The sequence below is a fragment of the Pinus tabuliformis genome, chromosome 7 (assembly GCF_031772625.1).
Source record: "Pinus tabuliformis cultivar Carrire ecotype Pingquan chromosome 7, CPIR1, whole genome shotgun sequence".
In the NCBI taxonomy this organism is placed as follows: Eukaryota; Viridiplantae; Streptophyta; class Pinopsida; order Pinales; family Pinaceae; genus Pinus; species Pinus tabuliformis.
Window position 1 is genome coordinate 839737354 of NC_142293.1, and position 10427 is coordinate 839747780.

The 10427-nt window shown below is 29.5% G+C and overlaps 1 protein-coding gene across 1 annotated transcript; it reads right to left on the reverse strand.

Annotated features, from left to right (window-relative positions):
- Positions 1–3118: 3118 nt before the first annotated feature.
- LOC149250238 (LOB domain-containing protein 23-like) lies at positions 3119–6306 on the reverse strand. The gene is made up of 2 exons (XM_089453583.1): positions 6115–6306; positions 3119–3463 (listed from the first exon to the last, which is right to left on the reverse strand). The coding sequence occupies exons 1-2, from the start codon at positions 6304–6306 to the stop codon at positions 3119–3121; spliced, it is 537 nt and encodes a 178-aa protein (XP_089309709.1).
- Positions 6307–10427: the final 4121 nt, after the last annotated feature.

A 10427-nucleotide genomic window follows, 5' to 3' on the forward strand; every position in this document is an offset into this window, starting at 1 on the left:
ACATGCAAGTTTAGCTCTCAACAGATGTGCTATGGCAATTTGGAGCATGGTGTTGGAGTTGATAAAACCAAGGTGTTGGAGCATCCTTCCAGTCAAAGCTGATAAAATTAAGGTGTTGAATAGATAAAATGGTTTTCTAATAGAGTACTAGGCAATTAGAGCTTCCCTTTAGTTGGAGGTGATAAAATATTATACTCATAAATTATACTAAATATGTAATGGTTTCCACTTAAAAATTTCTTATTTACTATTCATGTTGTGTAATACTAATTTATATTTTGATAAAATATTATACTCATAAATTATATTAATATATGTTATGGTTTCCACCTAAAAATTTATTGTTTACTATTCATGTTGTGTAATACTAATTTATATTTTGATGTAATGCTAATGATATTTAATGCTCTGCAAATTTTAAAATTAACTGATTGAAGTGAAATATGATTCACCCCTTTTTAATATTTCCAACGCCTAATTTTTTTTTATAGAAATAATACTTTATTTAAATTGCAAAACCCATAATAAATCTTACTAGTTGATACAAAACAAATTGTAATATATTGAAAATTATTCAGATTTTAATAATTTTATAGTATCAGTATACCATTTTTAATAAAATTTTATCTAAATTAACATAAGTTTATAACATTTAAATGAACCACTTTTAAAAACAAAAAAATATTTTTAAAATAATATAAAAATCCAAGTCATTTACCAAATTTAACCTTTAACATTTTCATTATAACAGGAACGCTTGCATGTGGTTGGTATTGGAATGAGAAACATGTATGTATTATACGAATATTAGGATTTTAATTTGAATAAATTTTGGGTAATTTTAACAATCATATTTGATGAATTAAAAGCGATAATTAAAAGATGTACTATATTTATATTTTATTTTTATTTTTATTTTAATTATATTTAATTTTTATTTTAAATAAGTGCTGGGTAATTTTAAAATTGATTTTGTTGGATTATTATTCTAAGTAATTTTTATAATATAAATATATTATTAATTGAGTATTTAAATAACCAATAATATATTAAAACAATATTTATATCGTTAATAATGTATTTATATATACATACTCACTAAAATTGTATTATTAATTAAAATAAGTAATTATATAAATATTTTTAGTTAATAATAATATTATAAAAATTACTTTAAATAATGTTTTAATTTTTATAGTTTGAGTGGTTTTAATGGTTAAGAGCATGGGTTTCTTTATAAGAAGTTGAGTAAGCCTAATAGTTAAGAGTATGTGTTTCTTTATAATAGATCAACCAGATGCCTTCTTATGAAGTCACTAAATACGAAATCACTAATTCAATTCTAAGTCTTTAATCAAATTTCTATAATATAAATATACCATTACATTATTTAATGGAATTTTAGATGACATGAATCTTGCTAAACTTAAAAAAGAAAAACTATAATTTAAATTTATTTAATTTCAAAATCAAATTTCAATACTATAATTATATCTTTACATTATATTTAATGAAGTTTCTTTCATCCATAGCATCACAGCATCAAGGAAAAAAAACCTTTTGTTTTAAAAATAGAAAAATAATAAAACATCTGACTTAAATTTATTAAATCTAATTCCCTTTAAAAAGGGATATGAGCTCTTTTTTATTAGTGACAGCTGTCAACATTGAAACTATAACTGCCGTCATACAACTAGGGCAGCCTTCACAGGAATTGAAACTGGCAGAGGAGCGTGCAAACCAACCCGCCCGACCGGTGCATCATGCACTTACAACTGCCGTCATGCAGCTCGGGCAGACTCCACAGGAATTGAAACCGGCCGGGGGCGTGCAAACCAACCCGCCCGACCGGTGCATCATGCACTTCGCGTGCAAATAAATCATTGTTTCTATGTTTTGTGGCATTGAGTTTAAAATGTCTTTCATACATGGCGTAATTCGGCTGGTTGATGCGTTATTTTTATGATTTCTTAATCCAATGAAGTTAGGGCTGGAAATTATTTGCCATGAAAAGGTGCTGAGGAATGCTTTAACCTGTCTTGTTCTTGCTATCACATTGGTGTTGTGAGTGAGTTTACTTTTGGATTAGGTTATGTTTTGCCGTTTTTGGCTGTTATTTTTGGTTTAATTTTAGTTTTTAAAAATTTAGTAGGACATTAAGATTATGGAGAGTTTATAACTGAAATTTGTATTAAATTTTAGGTAAGTTAAATTATAAAATATGTTGAAAAAATTTTAAAATTATAGAGAATTTACAATTGAAACTCTTATCTTAAGAAAATTAAATTAGAAACCAGAAAACTTCCAAAACTTAAAGCAAATAAATTACTTAAAAAAATGGTTTTTTCTTTTTTCTTTTTCCGATTAAGATAAAGCGCCATTAATAGAATTGATGGTATCTACTGTTACTAATGAAAATAAGGAAAATAAGAAATGAATATGATGAACATCTTGTAAGCCCAAAACTAATGTTAAATTGACCTAATAAAATTAGTGCTAACAATCCTAACATTTCTAGGTTTAATCCGTGCCTAAACCCTAATCTGTTAATCTTCAGCCTAGCTAAAATTTACGAAGACTCCGCCGGAAAAGTAGGGATGCAAAGAAATACAAAGGATGAAAATAGAGAAAATGGACCAAAATCGTTTGAAAAACAAGACTGCAAGCTGATGATCACAATTACAGTTACAGGTTCGATGAAATAGAGATTGGCGCTTCAGAATGTCTGGTAAGCATTAGAAATAGCACGCAATGATTGTTTCCTCTTCTGCAATTCACAAACAGATATAATATATGCAAATCAATTAATCCAGGTTTGTGCCCATTAGATTTAGTTAATAACCATAGAATCTCACAACATATATATGGGGCATAAAATCACATAGCAAATTTTTTTCATGAAGCCAACTTGGAATACTTTATTGATAATATTTCTTCTGCTGGATCTGGTATATAAGATCATTCACATGACAAAAAGGCTCTTGGCAGGTGAATATAAGTATTATCTCATTTCTAGATAAGATCCATATTGGTATTAGAAATGCTGTCTGGTTGATGGCCCTGAAGTTGAGAAGCCCTTTTTTATTTTTTTTCCAATAGAGGCTATATTGGCTTTCTTTCAATTCCACATTGATTCCCTGGAGCCATTGGGACCCTGCAACAAAAATGGCCTCACTTGCTGGCCGGTTTCTGAAGCAGGTGAAGTTCCATGCATTGTTGCTAACTGTCCAATTGTCATATTGTTTGCGGCATTGGTCACGTTAGAAAGCAAGGCTTGATCCCTCTGCATTCTCAGGCTTACGTTATCTGCCTGTGCTCTGGCCAGCTGGATCTGAAGCCGTGTCATTTGCTCCTGCAAGGTTGCTACTATACCAGCACAACCATATATCGGATCCACAACTCTGGTTTGAGCTTCATACACCATGCTGCTCACTGCATCTGCCCTATTATCGATAGGAAGGTCCTGTAATTCACACACCGGTTTGATCAACTCCATAATTCACTCACTGGTGTGATCAAGTACTCCATGATATGATCAGTGCATGCAGCGAACTGATATTCATGGCAAGAACTGAATAACACGCATGTGCATGCAGCACCTGATATTCATGGGATAGTTGAATAACACCCAGTTAACTTAAGATAATTTGGGTTAAATATATATATATATATATATATATATATATATAAAATCTCTTCGAATACTGAGAAATAAATTGCAATATCTTGAATATTTCTGTAAAACCTAGCATCACAACACATAGATCTCTAACACACTAACATCACAACACATCGATCTATATCAGCTAAGTTTGAATCTGAATTATCACAATGGATAGATCTCCATCAGTAAAGTTTGAATCTGAATTATGGGCATGGGTCTCCAATATCCCAATCACTACTTAAAAATAAAATACTTCAAAGAAAAGTCTAATATGGTATCATAATAGTTATGATATAATAATATTTTGAGATTATCTTGATTGCCCATTCTCTGACTCTTAGGTAATTTATGGGCACTGTAAAAAATTTGACCCTACCCATATCTTTACCATTGTCAAATAAAAATGTAGATAATAATAATATAGTATAAAAATAATTATGATATAATAATAATAATCTTCTATTATAATAATAATAATAATAATAATAATAATTTGATTTCATACAGATTTTTAAATTTATTTTGATATAAATATATTTAAAAGTTTAAAATCTATTTTCCCACTCAATTATGTTTGAATATTAAATTGTAATAAAAATAATAACTATAAAATAAAAATAAAAATAAAAATTTATAGTTAAATTTTACTAAAATTTCTATTATTTATTTTTTAAAATTTATTTATTAAAAAATAAATATTAAAAAAAAATACAAATACTAGACTTAACTCTTTAAAAAAGAAAATACCATGAGACTTCACTCTTCATCGCTTCCTAACAAAATAAATAAATATAAAAAAAAACAAATACAAATACCATTTCACTTTTCCCTTTGAATTTCTTTTCTTTACTGACTTTTTATTTAGTGATTTTATTCACTTTATTCACTCTATTTCCCTTTCTTTTATTGATTGGAAATTTCCAGGAAGCGCAGGGCTTCTTGAAACCAGAACAAAATGGTGGAGGCAACTCAACTATTTCATTGCCAAACTCAATCTAAATTTACATAATTTATTATTTTCTCTTTAGTTTTAAACTTATAACTTAATTTATTAAAGAAAAAAATAAATAAATATAAAAATAATATGTTTAAATGTAAAAATTATTTTTTATAAATTTAAATGTATCCTATAAAATTGTAATTTTTTTTTCCATATATAGCAGCCATATTTGAATATCAAGATCTACAAAGTTATGTTAACTTCTTTTATAAAATTAAATTTTCAATATAAAATTTAAAAATAATAAAATTATTTAAAAATAATATAGTTTATTGAAACATTTTATTATTATAAATTTATAAAATTTTATTAACAACATACTTTATAAATGGTGATTTTTATTTTTTTAGAAATGTTAAAGAATAAAAAACATATTAAATATAATTTTTTTTTTTGTAAGTTTGGTAGGACTACATTTTCATTATGTCCAATATATCACTCGGATCAGGATCAGGATCAGGATCAGGGCACGGAATTGAACGCGTGATTTCACATCGAGGTTGTTTTAAGAAAGCACCTGATCACACATCAAGGATGTCCTAACAGAGCATCTTCTGACCATCTAGAGCCCCTTTCTTAAGAGATCACCTGATCGCACATCAAGGATGTCTAAACATACACATCAAGGATGTCTAAACATAGCACAAGGATGTTTGAACAAAGGATGTCTGAACATAGCACCTGATGATGACGTTTGATCACAAGGATGTCTTAAGAGAGCACCTGATCACACATCAAGGAAGGATGTCTTAGGAGAGCACATTATCACACATCAAGGATGTCTAACCAGAGCACAAGGATGTCAGAACACTGATGATGACCGTCTAGAGCACCTGATCACACATCAAGGATGTCTTAAGAGAGCACATGATCACACATCAAGGATGTCTGAACAAAGCACAAGGATGTCAGAACAAAGCAGTTGATGACAATATAGAACACCTGATCACCGTCTATCCATCTCCATCATGTCCAATATATCACCCTCATTGGGGCACGGAATTGAACTGGTTATTTCACATCAAAGATGTCTTAACAAAACACCTGATCACCATCTATCCAAAACCCTGTAGACATCAAACACAAAAACTTTGAATCTAATTAGATCACTTCATTATTATTTTCTAATTTACAAATTTTATTTAAAATATTAATAAGAGACTATTCAATTATATTATAGATCTTAAATTAATTGGGGATTTTGAAAATGATATGAGTAATGTCAATTGTTTGATGATTAGATTTCGGAAATCAGCAATCCACATAAAAATATCCATTATAGATCGAGTTTATTGAAACAGTTAAAGAAATATTATATAACTTATTAAATAGTATATAAACTATAAGATTCCAAATTTAAATGGCCTTGAATTAAAATAAAGAAAAGAAAACATAAACCATCTAAACTTCAACACCAAGCTGCTGTGACAATAAAAATAAAAGAAAACACCTGCAGCATTTTATTGACATTGCTGGCCCCAAATACTCTATGGACCCACGCAAATTTGTGGGGATCGTCTGGAGGGAAGTAAGGAGCAAAAACACATTCATTTGTGCAGCGTCTTCGCAGCAGTTTACAGGCTGCGCATGGCGTAGAAATTGCAGATTTCATTTCAGCTTCTCCTGACGCAGAGTCTTTCATTGCAATTCAGATTGAGTATAAACATGCAGGGTGATATAGAGTGCAGCACTCGTGTTACTGCAGCAAAGACGGTGAGAGAACTTGAATGGGATCCATATTTATATGCAAGGTGGCGTGCCTAATTGCATTGCAACTTAAAATGGCGAGATTTATTGATTTCCCTATCACCTCCGGCTGCCATGCTGCTCCAAATATTATTCAACGGAGTGAATTTCGAATTTCCTCGCACTGCACTTCGGTTTTTCTGACGTGCAACTGCTACTGGCACCGCTCCAATTTTAGGTTTTGTTAGGTTTAATTTTTTTTGGGTGATTTCCTTGGTCTTTACGAACCTCCTAGACAGACCAGTTTTATTTTTTATTGAATGGGTAGACTTGCGTTTACTGAGTTGGTGAAAGTTTCCAATCAAATAATAAATAGAACTGAATGAAACCTTGATCATACACTTGTAAGGATGTTATGAGTATCTCTGAGTAAGATAGAGTCAATTGTTGAGATTCCATTCCTTACCTATTAACAAATCAAGTTATATATAGCGTGAGTTGTTTGAGATTCTATTTCTTACCTATTAACAAATCAAACTATAAATAGAGTTGGTGGTTGCGATTCTATTTCTTACCCATTAATAAATCAAGTTATAGATCTACTTTTGGTGGTTGAGATTCTTTGATAAGGTTGATTGAGATTCTTCGATAAGGTTGAGATTCTTTGATAGGGTTGATTGAGATTCTTTGATAAGGTTGAGATTCTGTGATAAGGTGAAACACTACATTTGAGTTTGAGTTTTTTTGTTTTTTTGGTTTGTTTTATTTTTTATTTATTTTTAAATAATAATAATAATTATATATATATTGAGTTTGGTAGGATAATGTTTAATTTTTTTAGCGTGATTGGGGGATTGCACAAGATTTAAATTTAAGACTTCTAAGTTATAGATTTAGTTAGGTTGGCGGCTGAGATTTTTTGATAAGGTAAAATAATGTCATTCACATTTGAGTTGAAATAAAAGATTAATATGGAGCTTTGGTCGTTAGTAGCTTTATATATATATGTATGTGAGCTTAAAATTTGACATAATAAAAATGTGAGGTCAGAATTTTTATTTACAAATGTTTTGGATTTAAGTTTATACATATCAAATCTTATTTTAAATTAAAAAAACTAATAGCTCATAAAATAGATTTTGTACCTATATAGTTAAGAATTTCTTGAATTTGTTTCACAATCAATTATAAAATAAAATAAAATAAAAATATTTATAAAATAATTTTATTTTGAAATGAGTTATGGTTTTTGGGCAAGTGGTATAAGCCATGGTCTTGTAGCAAAACCTATTTACAAGTTAATAATATGCGTTGTAAACTGGGGTCAAATATCAATAGTTAAGAATCTTGTCATATAGTAAGTATTATGTTTTATTTTAAAAAATGTTATAAAATTAAATTAAAATAAAATATTTATAAAATATTTTGATTTTGAAATGAGTTGTGATTTTCCGAATGTGGTATTGAGAAGCCATGGTATTGTAACAAAGTCTAATTTATTATGAAATTCTTTGCTAGGATAATTTTTTATTTTATTTGTATATCTAACAATAACAATTGAATCTAAAACCACATAAAAATATTCATCAAACAATTAGAAAAAATAATTTACATTTTAAAAATTCAATTTTTGTTTATTTTTTCGAAATATTCAGTTTAATATCCAATTTTTTTTCTAAATTTAATAAATTTCATAAAATATATTTAAATTTTTCAAAATTAATTGAAAGTGGGTTTTTTACCAAAATAAAAAGCAATATAACCTCCCTTTGATAAGTATAACATGAAACTTAAACATGACATTGCAAATACATGTTTGTTAGCATATAGAATTGGTACATAAAATTTTTATTAGTAAAATAATTGGTAGTCATCATGAATAAAGGCATAACCTAAGGAATAAGTCACATCTACCATGTGTGGTACTACAAACTATTGCCTTAGGTGATGTTGAAGTTCATTCTAGACTTGAGGCAAGTAAATAAGGAACTGTAAATAATTCAAATAAGAATTAGGGGGATGACTACTTTGAAGGAACCTTAAATGAAGGTTACACTTTTCACCTTCGATTCTAAGCATTGAATCAAGTAAACAAAATACCTTTGTTGAAAAATGAGGTGATGTGTCCTACTAATTGACTCAAAAGGAACTATGCATTTCCTTCTCTAATTACTTGGAATCAAATTTAACCTCACTTGAGGTAGAGGTTTATAGGGTTGATGATTGGAAATTTGGAAGGAATGAAAAGAAGATACCTATGACTTAAGAGAGTTAGTTAACTCTTAGGGGTCCTAGTTTGGTGATTGGGGGTCCATAACATTCTGTAGCTAGTTTGATCCATTGAATAACACATTTTGGGGTCAAAATTTTATGATCATAGCTCATATCTCTTTGTAATCATTCTACACACATTTCTAACTAAAGAAAATAGACACCTCTCCTTTTAGCTATATTTTATCTTGTATTAAGTTCCTACATCACATCTTATGTTTATATGTACCGATGCTGTGTTTATTTTCTTATTCTTTCATTTTAGATTTAGTTATTTGAATAGATTTGAGAAATAAGCTAGTAAAAATAAACATGTGATATGGGTAATAAATAAAATATTTTAATACATGATAAGATTTGTTGTGATGAACTATTCTAGTAGAACATCGTCATCAATTTATAGAACAATGAAGGTGTTATTGATCAAAAGTGGTTGATCATGATGTTTTCAATGAAGTATCATTTGATTAAGCTACTGCCAATAGAGGTGGTGTCAAAAAAGTGTTCTTTAGTAAAGATGTAGCCAATGTTGGAATCATGATTATTGTTACACCAAAACTCACAGGTGTTAGTAAACTAATGCATTTCTAGAGTTAAGGAATCCTCTAGAGGTAGTTAAACACATGTCACAAAACACATAGGGAGCATTAGATTATTCAATGTCAAACAATATTGTGTTTCAGACTCAAGAACTTTGGCTTTGATACCACTTGTTGGAAATAATGAGAGGGGGTGAATTGATATTTCTTTCAATTATTATATTATTCAAGTTAAAATTCTTTCACAAATGAGAAGCACTAACTATACTAGAACAAAAAAATTGAAAATACAGATAATTTAACTCAGAAACATTCCTCTTTTACAAATTCAAGCTTCAGTATGTCAAATAAGGACACCAATCCTTTTATAAACCAAGGCACTGACCTAGTTTTGATGACACCAGTCCTCTTTAGTAAGTATATACACCAACTTAACATAAATGAGGACACCAACCCACTTAGGAGCCAAACTTTTCAAATACTTCATAAAATTCTAAAAAATTGTTCAATATAAGATCCAATTGTGATTTAAGAATTTCTCATAAAACCCCTTCAAGACATTGTGGTAGTGTATTGTTGCAATGGGGTACCAAAAAACACATTCTTTGAAGCTAGTTGTTCCATGCAAAGAAATCATAGATAACTTTGGTTGGTGTTAGTGGACAAACAGGAGTAAACAAAGCATTGTAAATGGTTAAGACAATGCATACACAATAGAAACTAAAAACTAAGAAACAAACACATAAGTAATGCTTGATGAAGTAAACAAGTCAACAAAATAATGGAAAAGGGCTCCCTTTATTGACTGCTGAATGTAGAAGATGAATAATAAACACTTGGAGAGAATTCTTTGAGAAATGGTGTTCAAAATCCTCAACAAGGTGGTTCCTTTCTTCACTCTCTTTGCAATCTTATCCTCTTTCTCAAAGAATTATCAAGACTCTCTCAATGGTGAAATACTCTCCACTCTAGAATGATGGATTGTTGAGAAACAATTTGGCCAACACAATAATGCTCTACTTCTTATTTAACAATGGAATGTAGGATTGCTTGGGAACAATTTTTCTAGCATAACATTTTCCTTGTCTTTGGTCTTCTAATAGCATGTTTATATATAATTTTGGATCCCTCTTCCCTCTCTTGGTCCATTAATGAGAAAATGACCCATTAATAGGACAAGAGGATCCCTAGGGGGCTGCATATATCTAGGGCGACTCAAACTCAACTATCCTTGACTGGAACCTATCAGGGGATCTCATCTTCCTAG

Bases quoted from the DNA above. Each gene is read 5' to 3' on its own strand.
- LOC149250238 (XM_089453583.1), bottom strand. From the start codon at position 6,306: ATGAAAGACTCTGCGTCAGGAGAAGCTGAAATGAAATCTGCAATTTCT. The intron at 3,464-6,114 runs GTGTTTTCTTTT...TGTGAATTACAG, and splicing joins ATGTCAATAAAATGCTGCAG to GACCTTCCTATCGATAATAG.